This window comes from Phocoena phocoena, chromosome 6, assembly GCF_963924675.1.
Source record: "Phocoena phocoena chromosome 6, mPhoPho1.1, whole genome shotgun sequence".
Taxonomy (NCBI): Eukaryota; Metazoa; Chordata; class Mammalia; order Artiodactyla; family Phocoenidae; genus Phocoena; species Phocoena phocoena.
The window spans coordinates 3,004,967-3,021,102 of record NC_089224.1 but is presented as its reverse complement, the minus strand read 5'-3'; the positions used below and the strand labels follow the sequence as shown (position 1 = coordinate 3,021,102).

At 39.0% G+C, this 16,136-nt stretch overlaps 1 protein-coding gene across 1 annotated transcript in view; it reads left to right on the top strand.

The window, feature by feature from the left end:
* The window catches only part of NEK1 (NIMA related kinase 1), a 60,710-nt gene extending 54,406 nt beyond the window's left edge, over positions 1 to 6,304 (top strand). Inside the window, exons 14-16 of the mRNA XM_065879846.1 lie at positions 262 to 336; positions 5,908 to 6,071; positions 6,151 to 6,304. Coding sequence (XP_065735918.1) covers positions 262 to 336; positions 5,908 to 6,071; positions 6,151 to 6,304 — 393 coding nt within the window. The remainder of the gene's footprint in view (positions 1 to 261; positions 337 to 5,907; positions 6,072 to 6,150) is intronic.
* Positions 6,305 to 16,136: the final 9,832 nt, after the last annotated feature.

The window sequence follows — 16,136 nt, the reverse complement described above, 5'->3', positions numbered from 1 at the left end:
GGGCTCGAGAGCGCAGGATCAGTTGCTGTGGCACACGGGCTCAGCCACTCCGCGGCACGCGGGATCCTCCCAGACCAGGGATCAAACCCGTGTCCCCTGCATCGGCAGGAGGACTCCCAACCACTGTGCCACCAGGGAAGTCCCCCCCGCCCTTTTTTTTTTAAAAGGGATACACTGATTCCATTTTATTTCTAAATGTATTTCATGTACTTTATACTAAATATTTGAAATGGTGTTTCGTTTGTTTCTTTTCCCCAAAAGTTGGAGAAAATAAATAGGGCCAGGGAACAAGGATGGAGAAACGTGCTGAGTGCTGGTGGAAGCGGTGAAATGAAGGTAGGCCTTTGGTGCCAGTGCACTTACACTACTGCTTTTTCTCCAGTTTCCTCCTGCTCTTGAAAAGGTATACAATTGGCTTTTTGGGGGGATACACTTACTTTTTACTAGAGTTCTTCAGCATCTATTATGACTCCTTAGTTTTCCTGCACGTATATGGTTTGTAATTTGTACTGATAACTAATATGTGACACTGTTAAAATTGCATAAAAAGTTTGCTGTGAAGGCTGTGATACACCATTCCTGCCTGAGGCGTTTTTTTAAAATCAAATACAGTTTGTCTCCACTCTGCCTAAAGTCCTCCTCTAGCTTCACGCAGACCTGAAGATTCCGTTTCCAGGAGACCCGTACTAAGCGGGGCCCTGCCAGTCTCTCCGCACTCATCCTGGTCGTGCCATGCGCTCTAGTCATGCTGAGCTAAGGACCGTACTGCAGTTTCCCCACTGTGTGTGGCCTGCTGGAGCTACGTCCTGATACCTGTATTAGTCTTTACCTGAAAGCACCCTCCGTCCCTCCTCACTCTCACTCCTACCTCCAGCCATTTACCTAGGTAACCAGTGACCTAACCAGCCATTTACCTAGGTAGGTTAAGTCAGACATTTCCTTTGGGCAGATCCACACTGTACAACCTTGGGCAAGTTACTTAACTTTCCTGAGCCTTAATTTCTTCATTTAAAAGAAGAAAGAAAGAAAGAGAGAGAGAGAGAGAGAGGAAGGGAGGGAAAGAAAGAGAAAGAAAGAGAAGGAAGGAAGGAAGGAAAGAAAAGAAAGAAAAGGAAGGAAAGAAAGAAAGGAAGAAAAGAAAGAAAGAAAGAAAGAAAAAGAAAGGAAAGAAAGAAAGAGAAAGAAAGAAAGGAAAGAAAGAAAGGAAGAAAGAAAGAAAAAGAAAAGAAAGAAAGAAAGAAAGAGAGAAGGGAGGGAGGGAGGGAGGAAGGAAGGAGGAATGAATTTCAAGAGCAGTGCCTGAGCTTGGCCTGCAAGGACTCACCTGTTAAGCTCCTTTTCCTTTCCTTGCTCTGCCAGTCTGAATCTTGCATTTCTTCTTTCGCCCTCATAACATCCTTTACATGCCGAATTCTAAGGTGGTCCCAAAATTCCTGACTCCAGGGGTCAGGCCTGATGTTATCCCTCTACTGGAGCATGGGGGAACCTGTGAACAGGGTGTGTCACAGCCTCTTAGTTAGGCTGTGTTGTATGGCCCTGCTGATGGGGTAGCCACTCCTGTGGTCACGTCACTATTTTATAAGCCTCCCTCATAGCAGCCTGGAAGGGAGAAGGTCAGAGAGACAGCCTCTGCTGGCCTGGGAAAAAGCATGCGTTCACGTGGCAGGGAAGCACAGGTGTCCTGTGGGAGCTGATAGTGGTCTCTGACCAACAGCTAGCAAGAATGTAGTGACCTTAGCCGTGACAGCCACAAGGGCGTGAATTCTGCCAGGAACCAATGAGCTTGGAAGAGGATCCTGAGCCTCAGATGAGGGTGGCAGCCCTGGCTGACGCCTTGATTTCTGCCTGGTGAGACCCCCAGCAGAGGACCCTGCTAACCATGCCCAGACTCCTGAGACCACAAATGGGTCTGTCTTAAGCTGCTGAGTTTGTAGTACTTTATGACACAGCAATAAAAAGTGAATACATACTATTATTCCTCTGTACTATCAGTTTTAATTTGTATAATCCAATCAACTGTTACTTAAGGTCTTTAAACTGTGAATTCACCTGACCTTGCTCAATAAACTTGGTATTTAGGTGCCCAGTAGATATTTGTTAAGTTGAAATGATTACCATTCTTACTTGTTTCTTTTTCCCCGAAAGATATGATTTGAATAAAAATTTATCTGTTTATGTAGATATACATGTTCTGCCCTGGCTTTCTTGGTTTGTATTTCAGTGTCTTGAGATGACACATTTTTCGTATTACATATCAATAACCCAGTAGGAGTCACTTTTTCTAATTCTGTATTAATATAGACTTATACAGTTTTTAGTAATACAATTTTATCTTTAAAATTGTACTTTACTATTTTTGTACTGTACTATCCAATTTACTATGAAATTGAACTTTTAACCTCCTGAGTGATAAGGAATGACTCAGACAGAATTTGGCCCATTCTAAAATGACTAACCCTATATCTTATATGATTAGAAAGTAAAATCTTACCAAAGTGCAGGCCCTCAGATCTTGTCAAGCATTTTATATCAGTCCATGATCAGTGTTGAGAATTTGATTATTTTTTCTTCTCCGTTTGCGTATATCTTCTTTATGCAGTAAAGCACCTTTTTTTCCTATGATGTCTAAAGCCATATTTAATCCTAAAGTCCAGTTTTACCAATGTTTGATTATAGTTTCTCAACAGTGTGAGATACTATGTGCTTAATAGGTTTCTGCTTCGCTTCATAAACTTCTATACTGCTTTCTGTGAGGATTAATAAAACAATTTATTTTCCATGATGTAAAGCAAAGTCTATGTTAGTTTCTGTACTTATTCCCTATGAGGTTTGAAATATTTAACTTCTTCAGCTGTTTGATTTCTGTACAGTTGATAAGGACCTGGAAGCTCAATAAAATGTGAATCAAATTAAGGAGATTCCCCAAAATAAAGATAAAACAAAAACTAAACATTAAGGGAAATATTTCAAAGTTAATATTCTATTATTATATACCTCTAAATACCAAGACATTATGCACAGTATAAATAACCTACTGTCCTTGATTACTTAGTATCTGCAAAATCTGGGACTTTTTGCTTTGTCCATTTTTTCTTTTTGATTCTTCTGGTAGGTATTTTTTTCTTTTTTTAAATTGTAGTTGATTTTCAGTGCTTTATCCATTTTTGATATATCTCTTATGAAAGTGTGTTTTTAGAAAAATTATGAAATGTTCCACATATATAGTTTGATTATATAGATAGCCATTATATATAAGAGTGTATCTGTTGTTTGACAATACATTGGAATGCTGCTCAGCATTGAAAAGGAATAGCCTGTTAATACATGCAACAACATGGGTCAGTCAACAGCATACTGAGTGAAAGAAGCCAGGCACAAGAGTACATTTTGTATGAATCCATTTATATGAAATGATAAGAAAAGGCAAATCCAATTTCTGTGACAGAGAGCAGATCAGTGTTTGCTAGAAGGAGGGAGGGGATGTTGGCTGCAAAGGAACATGAGGGACCTTTTGGGGTGATGGATGTGCTTTCGATTGTGGTAGTGGTTCCGAGAGTGTCTGTATTTGTCAGAACATCAACCTGCGCTTATAATTGGTGAATAAAGTCATGTTTAAAAGATCCTGTTGTTTCAGTATTCTAGTACAGTGTTTTCAGCATTATTTTGAGTATAGGTATCTTCAGAGATATGTACATACATTTGATTTTGCTAGAGAGAAAACTTAGAACACTCAACCTTAAGTTGATATTAGCGCCAGACTAAACTTGAGGAACCAGGCTCGTAGGAGGTATGACCACCTTTTACCAGAATTGTGATTCTGATAATCTTGCCCTGAGATGCACATTTTGAAAATGTATATGAAAATCACCTTGATGGAGTTTCCTGCCTAATGAGGTATCTTCCCTATTTCTAGCAACTTTCATCTCTTGCTATTCAAGCATCTTGAATCAGTTTTCTATTTTTATCTTCAGCTGACTTTTTTAAAAATCAGGCTTTCTTATAATACTGTACACAGTTCTTGCGTCAAGATGTTAACACAAGTTTTATCTCACTGGGTACCTGAAATGCCTTTTATTTGGTTCTCGTATTTTCCTTAGCCAGACTTCTTCCTCAGGATGTCGTCACCTGGAAGCTCTTCTCCCTTTCCGGGCAGTGTTCTGGCTTCTGCTCTCATCTGCGTTTGAGTGCTGCCCCTCCACTTGAGTCATGTCACTTTGTCTTCGTTTTGGTGCTGCTGGCCTCTGCCTCTTAGGTTCCTATTTCCTCTTTGCAGTGCAGTTCTTGCCCCCTGACCTCTGTAACATTCTACACTTACTCAACTCTCATCCTGACATCTCTGTTTTCTGTGAGTTTTCCATGCGCTTGGGTGCGTGTGTTCTGAGGCTGTGTCCTATGCCTTTGCCTTCATCCTTTGTTATTTCCGCAGAGAACCCACAGCTCCTTTCACCGTTGACTTCTTCTCTGATTGCCTTTCTTTGCTCGCAGGCTTCTTGGCTTGGTGTCAGTGCAGCAAACCTTCTAATTAGTTCCTCTACTTTGTTCTCTCTTTTATTCTTGCTTATCATGCGTAATTTGACTTACTGACCTTTTTTTTTAAACTTTGTTTATTTTTGGCTGCATTGGGTCTTTGTTGCTTCACAGGGGGTTTCTCTAGTTGTGGTGAGCGGGGGCTACTCTTTGTTGCGGTGCATGAGCTTCTCATTGCGGTGGCTTCTCGTTGCAGAGCACGGGCTCTAGGTGCGCAGGCTTCAGTAGTTGTGGCTTGCAGGCTCTAGAGCTCCGGCTCAGTAGTTGTGGCGCACAGGCCTAGTTGCTCCGTGGCACATGGGATCTTCCTGGACCAGGGCTCGAACCCTTGTCCGCTGCATTGGCAGGCGGATTTTTAACCACTGCACCACCAGGGAAGTCCCACCAACCTTCTAAGAAACTGTCTTAGTGCACTTTCCTGCTAGAAAATGTATGCGTGCTTTCTGTTGTTTAGTCTATGAACTCGCACAGCTGAGGGTAGTTACCTGTGATGACCTTTTAGGACCAAATAACACTTCCTATCTGCCTTCTTTCTAGTTAACTTCTTGTGTCTTCCTGCGTCCTTTTTCCCCCTACTGCCAACACCTAAACATACACCTCCAGTGCTTATTTTTTACTTTAAGTTTTACTTTAATACCATGGTTCATACTTAATCATTTACTCTTTCTTTGTTACATTGCTTTCAAGGCTGGGTTGAATAATATTTTTCTCCAGTGATTTTTTTTTTTGGAATTTTTATTTCTCATAATTTTTTTTTCTATTTTGTAAATTTGTTCAGTATTTACTACTTTACAGTGTGCCTGTGGCCACTCATTTACTACAGGAAATGAAATGTTTTTCAAGCTTTACACTTTGGTTCCCAGTTTGTTTGTCAACTGCTTAAGGATTGGTATGTTGTTTTGTTTCTTTTATTTACACCTAGAGTATGTTTCAGTGGTGTTTATATCCTCATTGCTTGTTGAATTGGATTTGGGGTATGTTAAATGCCATATGTTTTCGTTAGATATAATTTTGAGTGTTACAAAAAGCAGGCTCTGTTTTATTTATAAGCTATACATATTTAAACTTAATAGGATGGGATCACATAAAATGTATACTAGAAACTTGTTTCAAAACTTGTTAATTAAGACCAAGTTTTTTCATAGTTACATAAATTTAGTGATAGTTTATATTTTAGTTACATTGAATTAAGCTTTATTGTTAGTAACAAAGTATACTAGTTTTTGATTGTTAATGGTTATAATATAGTAGGAAAACGTTAAATTAGGTAATTGCTTTTTAAGAGTCAAGTGTTGAAATTTACTTTTTTCTTTTGAGGGTAGTACAGACCTTTTAGGTCTTGTGAGACAAGCATGTGAGAGCTCTTTGTTTGATTCCTAGGCTCCCCTTTTTGGCAGTGGAGGGGCTGTGGCTCCATCATCTTTTTCTTCTCGAGGACAGTATGAACATTACCATGCCATTTTTGATCAAATGCAGCAACAAAGAGCAGAAGATAATGAAGCTAAGTGGAAAGGAGAAAGACATGGCCGAAGGCTTCCAGAAAGGTATGGCATGTTCTGCAGAAGTTGCTTGTGCTTTGCTTTAGAGAAAATAATGGAAGTCATCATGTGTATTTATTGGCAGAGGAATCCCACCTGGAGTACATCCAGGATTTCCCAAGGGGGCTGCAGGTCATCACCATTCCTCTGATGCCGATGCTCTTAGAAAAACTTGGAAAAGATTGAAGGCCGTGTCTAAACAAGCCAATATAAACAGGTTGGACTGTGATGATCCATAAATTCACCCTTGCTTGTAAATTTGTTTTAGGCCATGTACAGCCTAATACCTACACCTTCCGGGTGTTTTCTCCGTTATATAGAATATTTTTTGCCTTCTGGATGCAGTCATTTTCTTATGTGCAAATTTGGCCCTTGATTACATGTGGAAAACATGTAGCTCTTCAGCCTGATTTTTGTAGCTTATATATGTTATAGGCTGCACATACTATTTAAAGGAACATGTGATAACTTTGAACCAACATATGGTTGTAATAACTTTATCCACTTGCTTTAAATAAATCAGAATATATTTAAAATGGAATTACATTCTATGCAGAAATCCAAGACATGCCTTTGGGTCTTCCTTTTCCTCATTACTTAGAACCCCACTTTTCTGTTTCTTTCTCTGCATGTTCATCTCTGATCGATGGCTCACTATGATCCTGTTCATTGGGTTTTTTCTTTTCTTCCATTAATTAATTTAATATGGTTGCAGTCAATAGTTTTAACTTGCATAGTTCCTTTTTTTAAAGTATGCATATGTGTTTTTTTAGATCTTCCCATTTCTTCCATAAAAACGTTCCAGTTAAGAGCAGATACCATTTTGTGAAAATTTAATTTGTCATTTTACAGAGAATACTTTTGAGTGTGATAAAACTCTTTATGGCTCTCCCAATTATAAAAGATTATTAAAAGGTAGTTGAGCAGAGGTAAATAATTGAGGGGAATACAAATTAACATTATGAATTATGTACAGTAGCCTGAAGTGTTAAGCTAATTGTAAATACTTCCCATTTTTGAGAAAAGAGGGCTACAGACTTCCACATATGCATGTTTTTTATGAAATGGTAAAGAAGATTTTTGTGTGGGGTTTTATCCGCTGGTATTATTGACCTTTCTACTATATAATTTGTATGGCTTTTTATTTTTTTTTTTTTGTGGTACCCGGACCTCTCACTGTTGTGGCCTCTCCCGTTGCGGAGCACAGGCTCCGGACGCGCAGGCTCAGCGGCCATGGCTCACGGGCCCAGCCACTCTGCGGCATGTGGGATCCTCCCGGACCGGGGCACGAACCCGTGTCCCCTGCCTCGGCAGGCGGACTCTCAACCACTGCGCCACCAGGGAAGCCCCTTTTTTTGTTTAATTTTAATCAGATCTCTTAAAATAAATGTGTATAGTATAAAGAAAATAGGGAAAACTATGTTATGCATCTTCATGCTGTTCATCTTCCATAAGGTTTCTTGGTTCTTCACAGTTGGAGTGACGAGTAATGGACTAGTGTGGTCCATTTGCATCAGGCTCCCATATAACCTTGAATGTTCACATACATTTACACTTCTTTCATATTGTCTTCAATGACTGTGTATCTCAGTTACTTCTTCCACTAGAACACAACTTCCATTCAGTCTTTGTCTGAGCATCAGATATAGTTTCAATATTTTAATTTTCAGCTTTTCAACCATTTGTGATTGTGAGATCGTTTATCATTTCCTTTCTGCTAACTTTGGGGGGTTTAGCAGTACTCAGACATATAGTATACCTTTTCTTATATTGCTTTGAACTTGTTATTATTGACGATAGATATTATTTATTGCATACTTATTATGTACCAAGTTATATTTACTTATCACAGCATCCCTTTGAATTAGATATCACTCTTTTAATAAGATGAAGAAATTAGGACCTGCAGAGATTTAAAACCTGTGTATGGTCAGGCCACTAGTAAGTGGCGGAGGTAGGATTTAAACTAAGTCCGTCTGAGTGTAGAGTTGAGCTCCTCGAGCACCGTTTTAAGGACTTCTCAGCTTCTTGAGATACTACTAGTGAACAGGCAAAACAGTTATTGGTTTAGTTGGTTATAAAATTTTAAAATATTGGGTACTTGAAAGATTAAACATGATACCAAATACTGAATGAACTTTCATATATATTCATTGAATTTATTTTGGTTTTATGTGAGGATGTAGAAAATGGAAGAATTGATAGCAAACTGGAGATCATCAAGTATCATATAATTTTCAAAAGGCAGATTCTAAAAACTAGACTAGTTTTTTTCATGTTCATCCCAGGCAAGATTAAAAGTAGAGCCTGCAAACATCTTAAAAGGAAGCAGTCGGGCTTCCCTGGTGATGCGGTGGTTGAGAGTCCGCCTGCCAATGCAGGGGACACGGGTTCGTGCCCCGGTCTGGGAAGATCCCGCATGCCACGGAGCGGCTGGGCCTGTGAGCCATGGCCACTGAGCCTGTGTGTCCGGAGCCTGTGCTCTGCAACGGAAGAGGCCACAACAGTGAGAGGCCCGCGTACCGCAAAAAAAAAAAAAAGAAAAGAAAAAAGGAAGCAGTCATCACTGCAATGCAGCATAAATTCACAGAGAATGGATTTTGTCAGATACAGCCTTTATTTCTTTTTAGGGTTGTAGGCTAGAACTCTAGTTCTCAACCTGTGTGCTGAGGCAAGTTGGAGCCTCACAGTGCCTTGGATATTTTACAGTTGTGAGGGAAACGTAACTACATCTGTTGGACAAAGTGTAGACCATACTGTTGAGCAGTTTTGACCTAACTGTTTAATGAATGGGACTGCTAGGTATTTCTTTTGGCCTTCGAGGCATTGTGAAAAAATTACTTAGATACCTAGTGGGGTATATAAACTTCAGCAGGATACTGTTACCAGGGTGTCTCAGTGTAGACATGGTAAAGAAATATAAATAAAAATTGTTAGGTGGATTAGTCATTGGTTAAAGAATTATATTCAGAGGATGCTGGTTAATATTTTGATGTCCAAATTAAAAAAGTTTTAGAAGCGTGTCCTCCTGTAACTAATCTCCATTTTTAAAGAGGACATAGAAAAAACATTCAAAGGATATAGTCATATTTCCAGAAGACATAAAGTGGAAAGAAATAGTAGATATGTTGTATGATTGATCAGGAAACAAAATAATCTCAGTAGACCATAGCTACAACTAACTTGATTTAGAGAAAACTTAATGGGAATTTGATATAGTTTTGAGTCTGAAAAATTATCTGACCAAATAAATATACCCTTGGAAAAGGTTTGTAAATAGCATACACTAAAAAGTTGACCTAATGACCTTTCATTGCCTCTTGGATCGAATTGCAGCCCCTAAGTAGCCTGCAGTGTCTCTTGGAGGCCTGTGTCCTTCCTTGGCCTTATCTTCTGCTCTTTCTTTCCAGAGTTCTGGGAGTGCAGACTTAAAAGACATGTTTTTCCTCATCCTTGTTCCTGTGTACCTGCTGCTCCCTCTGCCCAAATTTTTGCTGGTTAATTCCTACTTTTCTGGCGTTGGTTTAGGTTGACAGGTACTTACTAGGTCTATAAAATGAAAAATAAAATAAAATTGGAGACCTGATTGAGGACTTCCAACTTTTAATTTGCCAAGTAAGCTCATTTAAAAAAAAAGTTTCTCAGCCCTAATTCCATCCTTTGGTAAAAGAATGAACATTTTAATGTGAAAAAAGTAGGGTGACACAGTCTTAGAATGCAGATTGTCCTTTGGGATTAAATAAATTTGGATTTGTGAAAATTATATTAGTCGTTTCTTTATGTTGTTGACAACTGTTGAAAACTCAGTGATGAGTGACCACCGGTTAGGGGACGTACCCAGGCTGATCACCATGCTCTTCCGAGCCTCAGCTAGCTGTGGTCTGGGCTGCTCTCACATCCCACCGTGGGTCTCCTCATGAGGCTTGAGCTGTGAGCCGGAGAGCCCCCTCGGTTGCTGCTTGGATGGCTCCTCAGGGAGCTTCTCGGGCACCCCCATCACTGTCGCCATCGCCACCACTGTGCCTCTACCGCTGTCCTCATCTTAGGGCTTTTATGTGTAACCTTAGTATAACCAGGTTTCCCACAACTCTGCCTTGGTCAGCAAGCCATTCTGTCTCGTGAGGGCAGCTTTACAGCTCTTGCTTCTTTCAATATGTTCGTTTTACAGTTCAATATTAAGAAGTCAAATTTATTTATTTTGTTTTCAGATCCTGCTACGGTATACACTCCAGTAGGTTAAATTAGGAAAAGAAGCAAGTTAAAACGCGTTGATAAATCAGCCAGTTTAAACACATTTGAAGGATTTGCTTCTCCTGCAAACTCCTTGTGAATGAAAAAGGAAAATAATAAAAAGCTTTCAAACTAGTATAATGATATATTGCTATAAGAATAAAAATGCCCTTACCTTTTATAACTAGTAATCATTGGTAAGAGACGAATTCAACTATTGTGTGTGTGATATGCTCCTAACTTCATACTTACTAATACCCACTGTCTCTTATTTACGTATGTATTGTAATCCTTTTCCACTGTCGTAGATCAATAACTTTTCCTACTCCGTCACACTTAAAGTGTTGTCTTTTTTTTTAACATTTTAAAATTTATTGGTATAAAGTATTCCATACTGAAAGCAACAAACGAACAGAAGTCTGTTTCTCCAACTGTGTGAACACACAAGTGCCATTAACAATGAAGCAAGCTGTGTATCCAGCCTGGAGAATTCAATGGGTCTGCCTTCTCAATCAGTACTTTCATTTTAATGTCATTCATATCCAGGAATTACCAATGCACCTTGGTACAAGGACTCATTTGTTTGCAATCTGGTGTGATATGAAATTATTCTAAGACAGACTATCTTTTAATATTTGGTACACATTTTTAAAAAACTTTTTATTTATTTTAACATCTTTATTGGAGTATAATTGCTTTACATTGTTATGTTAGTTGCTGCTGTATAACAAAGTGAGTCAGCTATAGGTATACATATATCCCCATATCCCCTCCCTCTTGCGTCTCCCTCCCACCCTCCTTATCCCACCCCTCTAGGAGGTCACAAAGCACTGAGCTGATGTGCTATGTGGCTGCTTCCCACTAGCTGTCTGTTTTACATTTGGTAGTGTGTATGTGCCCATGCCACTCTCTCACTTCATCCCAGCTTACTCTTCCCCCTCCCCATATCCTCCAGTCCGTTCTCTACGTCTGCATGTTTATTCCCATCCTGCCTGTAGGTTCTTCAGAACCATTTTCTTTTAAAGATTCCATGTATATGTGTTAGCATATGGTATTTGTTTTTCTCTTTTTGACCCACCTCCTAGAGAAATGGAAATAAAGACAAAAATAAATAAATGGGACCTAATGAAACTTAAAACCTTTTGCACAGCAAAGGAAACCATAAACAAGACGAAAAGACAACCCTCAGAATGGGAGAAAATATTTGCAAACGAAACAACTGACAAAGGATTAATCTCCAAAATATACAAGCAGCTCATGCAGCTCAATATCAAAAAAACAAACAACCTGATCCAAAAATGGGCACAAGGCCTAAATAGACATTTCTCCAAAGAAGATATACAGACTGCCAACAAACACATGAAAGGATGCTCAACATCACTAATCATTAGAGAAATGCACATCACAACTACAGTGAGGTATCACCTCACACCAGTCAGAATGGCCATCATCAAAAAATCTACAAACAACAAATGCTGGAGAGGGTGTGGAGAAAAGGGAACCCTCTTGCACTGTTGGTGGGAATGTAAATTGATACAGCCACTATGGAGAACAGTATGGAGGTTCCTTAAAAAACTAAAAATAGACCTACCATATGACCCAGCAATCCCACTACAGGGCATATACCCTGAGAAAACCGTAATTCAAAAAGAATCATGTACCACAATGTTTATTAAGTGTCATCTTTGCATGCCAGTGTTTTGCTTTATTCAAAGGCATTTATTTATTTTACTTCCTTTAATCCTCAAGTTCCATTTTAATGCTGTTTCCTTTGCTGAAGTCAAGAAAGCTCACATATTTCCTGATTTTAAAATAGTGGCAGCTGGCCATCCTGTTGTCCCCCTTTCACTTAGGATTCATAGCCAAATGTTCAGACCTCTTTTTTCTCCTCCTTTCGCTCAAGGAAAAAGAAAACCTGAAGGAAAATCGCAAGTGGCTTTTTGGTCTTGTTTTTCTGCTTACCAAGGTGATATAGATTAGCTTTAGAAATATTGGAAGGTATCAGTAGGTGTTAGAAACAGGAGAAGAAATCACTGCTCATCCTGCAAGGCAGTCACTATGAAAACTGTGGTCTATTTTCGCATCTTTTGTTCATATTTCTTTTTCTATAGTTAGAGGAGATCAAATCATGCACAAAGTTTTATCTGCTGGGGTTTCTTTTTTTTTTTTTTTGGTATCTGTTTTTATTTAACATTTTTACCATAAAAATTTCCCCATGCAAAAAATTGTTTTCATGGGACTTTTGATGTCTGTATTCGATTCCAGTGCTGTTACCTATAGTTTATATAGCAAATCCTCTAATATAAGACATTGTAATTTTTCACTTTTTTGAACACTTTGTGTTTTGAACATATTTTTTATTTCTCACTATTTCTGTAGAATACAATCTTAGAAGGGTAATTCCTGGATTAAAGGACTTGCTCTGTTATGTTCTTTATGAAGGCTCTAGAAAGAAATATTACTAAATTTATTGAATTTATGAAATTAAATTTATTTAACTAAATTTATTAACTAAATACTACTAATTTTCTTTCTACAAAAGCTGTGCCAATTTATGCTCGGTCTAACAGTATATGATTGTGCCCATTTTATTGCCCCCTGACTAGTACCAGTTACTCCTAGGAGCTAAAGAAGTTTTTGAAAAATATAAAATTTTAAATTAAAGTAATGGAGGAAATGAAGCTTTCACTATATTCACTACTGGCCACACAACAGAATATTGACAAAGCATGTGCCCATGAGGATGGGGATGAGGAGGATGATAGTGACATAAACATAGGAGCTGCTGCTGGGTTGCGTACTCTGTACCAAGACCACCGCGGAGGGATTTACGTGCCTCACCCGTCCCCGCTACCTGTGGATTGTGTGCTTGTGGATTTGCCTGCTTGCTAAAATTTATGTGTAGCCGCACATCAGTACTCCCAGTCCCTTCACGGTCATTCCTGGGCATGTGCAGAGCCCCAGGGACTTTGAGTTGCCCAGTGCGCAAGTCCCAGCTGAGCGGGAGCAAGGCCAGCTCTGCTTTCCTGTTTCAGCGCTCATGAACAAATGTACTTTCATAGTCTGCTCAGCTGCATTTTCTGCATTTGGGGGCATTTTGCTGGTGATTTCATTGCTTAAAATGGCCCTCACGCCTTGTGCTGTCTCGTGTTCTTAAGTGCAAGAAGGCTGTGATGTTCCTTATGGAGGAAATATTTGTATCAGAGAAGCTTCATTCAGGTGTGAGTTACAGTGTTGTTGGCCGAGAGTTCAGTGTTAATGAATGGACCCTGTAATAAGGTGTCTTTAAACAGAAACACACATAAAACAAGGTTGTATATTAATCCATTGGTGAAAATGTTGTAGCAAGAGGCTGTCAGGAGCCTAACTCTGTAATTCTCCTCGGGGTAATCATTCAGTATGCGCTAATTCATATTCGCGGTGACTTTATACAACATAACTACCAGGAATAATGAGAGTTGATTATTATTAGCTCATCTAGTCATCCCCAGTGCTACAAGGCACATATTACTGTTCCTAGTTTTATAGATTAAGAAATTGATATATGATAAATGACTGTATAAATAACTAATTTCTTGAAGGCCACATAACTGTTTATTAGTAAAACCGGGAGTTGAAGTTGGACAGTTTGGTGCCAAAGTTCACTCACTTAACTTTTGTGCCATATTGACTTTACTAAGGCTTGAAACATTTTATGAGGAAAATTAGAGAAGCTGGGAAAATTTCGCTACCATTAAAGAAAGCATGCTTAAAGGAACAAGTTCAGAAGAATTCGATGGCTTGTCTTGTAGAAGAGGAATTAGATTTCTTTGTAGATCCACATTGTAGAAGTACTGTGATTAGAAGTAAAGAAGCAGATTTCCATCCATTATGAGGTGTGTTTAGTGGATGGGCTGTTATGGGATTTAATCAGTGCTCTCAAACTGAAAGTATTACACTAGGGGTTTGAATGACCATGTGTCGGGGATATTTAGATGGGGATATGAGAATACTTTATTCAGCAAGAAGTTGGATTAGTTAATACTCAGGGTCTCCTCCAATTTGAATATTATGATTTTTTAAAAAAATTTAACATCTTTATTGGAGTATAATTGCTTTACAATGTTGTGTTAGTTTCTGCTGTAAAACAAAGTGAATCAGCTATACATATGCATATATCCCCGTATCTCCTCCCTCTTGCGTCTCCCTCCCACCCTCCCCATCCCACCCCTCTAGCTGGTCACAAAGCACTGAGCTGATCTCCCTGCGCTATGCAGCTGCTTCCCTATTCTTTTGTTGAACTTTTTAGCACCATTGGCATTATAGAGCATTTTCTCCACACTGTCATAACTTCTGGTTTTTATAATTTGTTTGTTATTGTCATATGTAGTCAGTTCATTTCCCTGATTCAAACTGAATTAGCAAACTGAAATCTATAGTCATCTAAGAGTGCTTCAGGTTATCTTTTCCTCATATTTTAGATAGCCCATATTTGCTTCTTCCTTTTTCATGGTGTTATTTTTCTTCTTCCCTTTTTTTTTTTTTTTTTTTTTTTTTTTTTTATGCGTTACGCGGGCCTCTCACTGTTGTGGCCTCTCCCGTTGCGGAGGACAGGCTCCGGACGCGCAGGCTCAGCGGCCATGGCTCACGGGCCCAGCCGCTCCGCGGCATGTGGGATCTTCCCAGACCGGGGCACGAACCCGTGTCCCCTGCATCGGCAGGCGGACTCTCAACCACTGCGCCACCAGGGAAGCCCTCTTCTTCCCTTTTTATCAGTAACTCTGGCTAGTCAGTCCGACTTTGCTTTTTATATCCATGTCTTGATAACACACCTCAATTAGCATGTTTTTTTGAAGACTAACTTTTTACAGCAGTTTAGCTTTACCACAAAACTGAGGGAGACGGTACAGAGATTTCCCACATGCTGTCCCTATACCCGTTGTCAGTGTCCCCCACCAGAGTGGTATGTTTGTTACAGCTGGTGAGCTTATATTCAGTTAGCTTTTAACGTTAGAACCTCAATCACGTGAGACCATCTTATGAAACCATTGAGTGCCTCTAATCATTTGCATTTTATTGAGCTTTTACTTTTCCAAGTCTTTTCCTTTGTATTGCTTCATTTGAGTAAAGCTGACAACAATTCCATTCCCTCAGATAGACATTATGCCACTTAAACAGAGGAGGAAGCTTAGTGAATGCACCCACGACATCCTTTTTTCATTTCATTAACCCTATACCACCCCAATTCTTCTACCTTAAACCATATTGACTCATTTTTCATTTCTCGGATTATTTCTGCTACCTAGATTGCTGCCATTTTTATGTTGCTTTCACCTCTTAAACAAATCCATTTTTAGTCATCTTTCAAAATTTTTAATTTCCCTTAGTAAAAGGTTTGAGCCATGGATATGAGGTATCTTACCCAGATCTTTCCATTTATTCATGCATTTGTATAAAAAAATGAAAATAATTTCCTTTTTTCTCTTGTCAGGATGAAAAAGAGTTTGTCTCATTATTTCTTTTTTACCCATTTTAATGTCTCTGTATTTCACTTTCCAGATTCCTAATTTCTTACTGTATATTTGTGGCTTATATAGTATTTATATTAATCATTCCTTTACTATTAATCTAGATTAATGTTCTACTAATTTTAAGTGGCATAAGTTTGGAACTCAAAAGATATGGTCTATTTAATTTGTTTAAAAAAGAGTATACACATATAAATTCTTTTATTTATTTATTTTTGGCTGTGTTGGGTCTTTGTTGCTGTATGCGGGCTTTCTGTAGTTGTTGGGTCTTTGTTGCTGTATGCGGGCTTTCTGTAGTTGTGGCGAGCGGGGGCTACTCTTCATTGCACGGGCT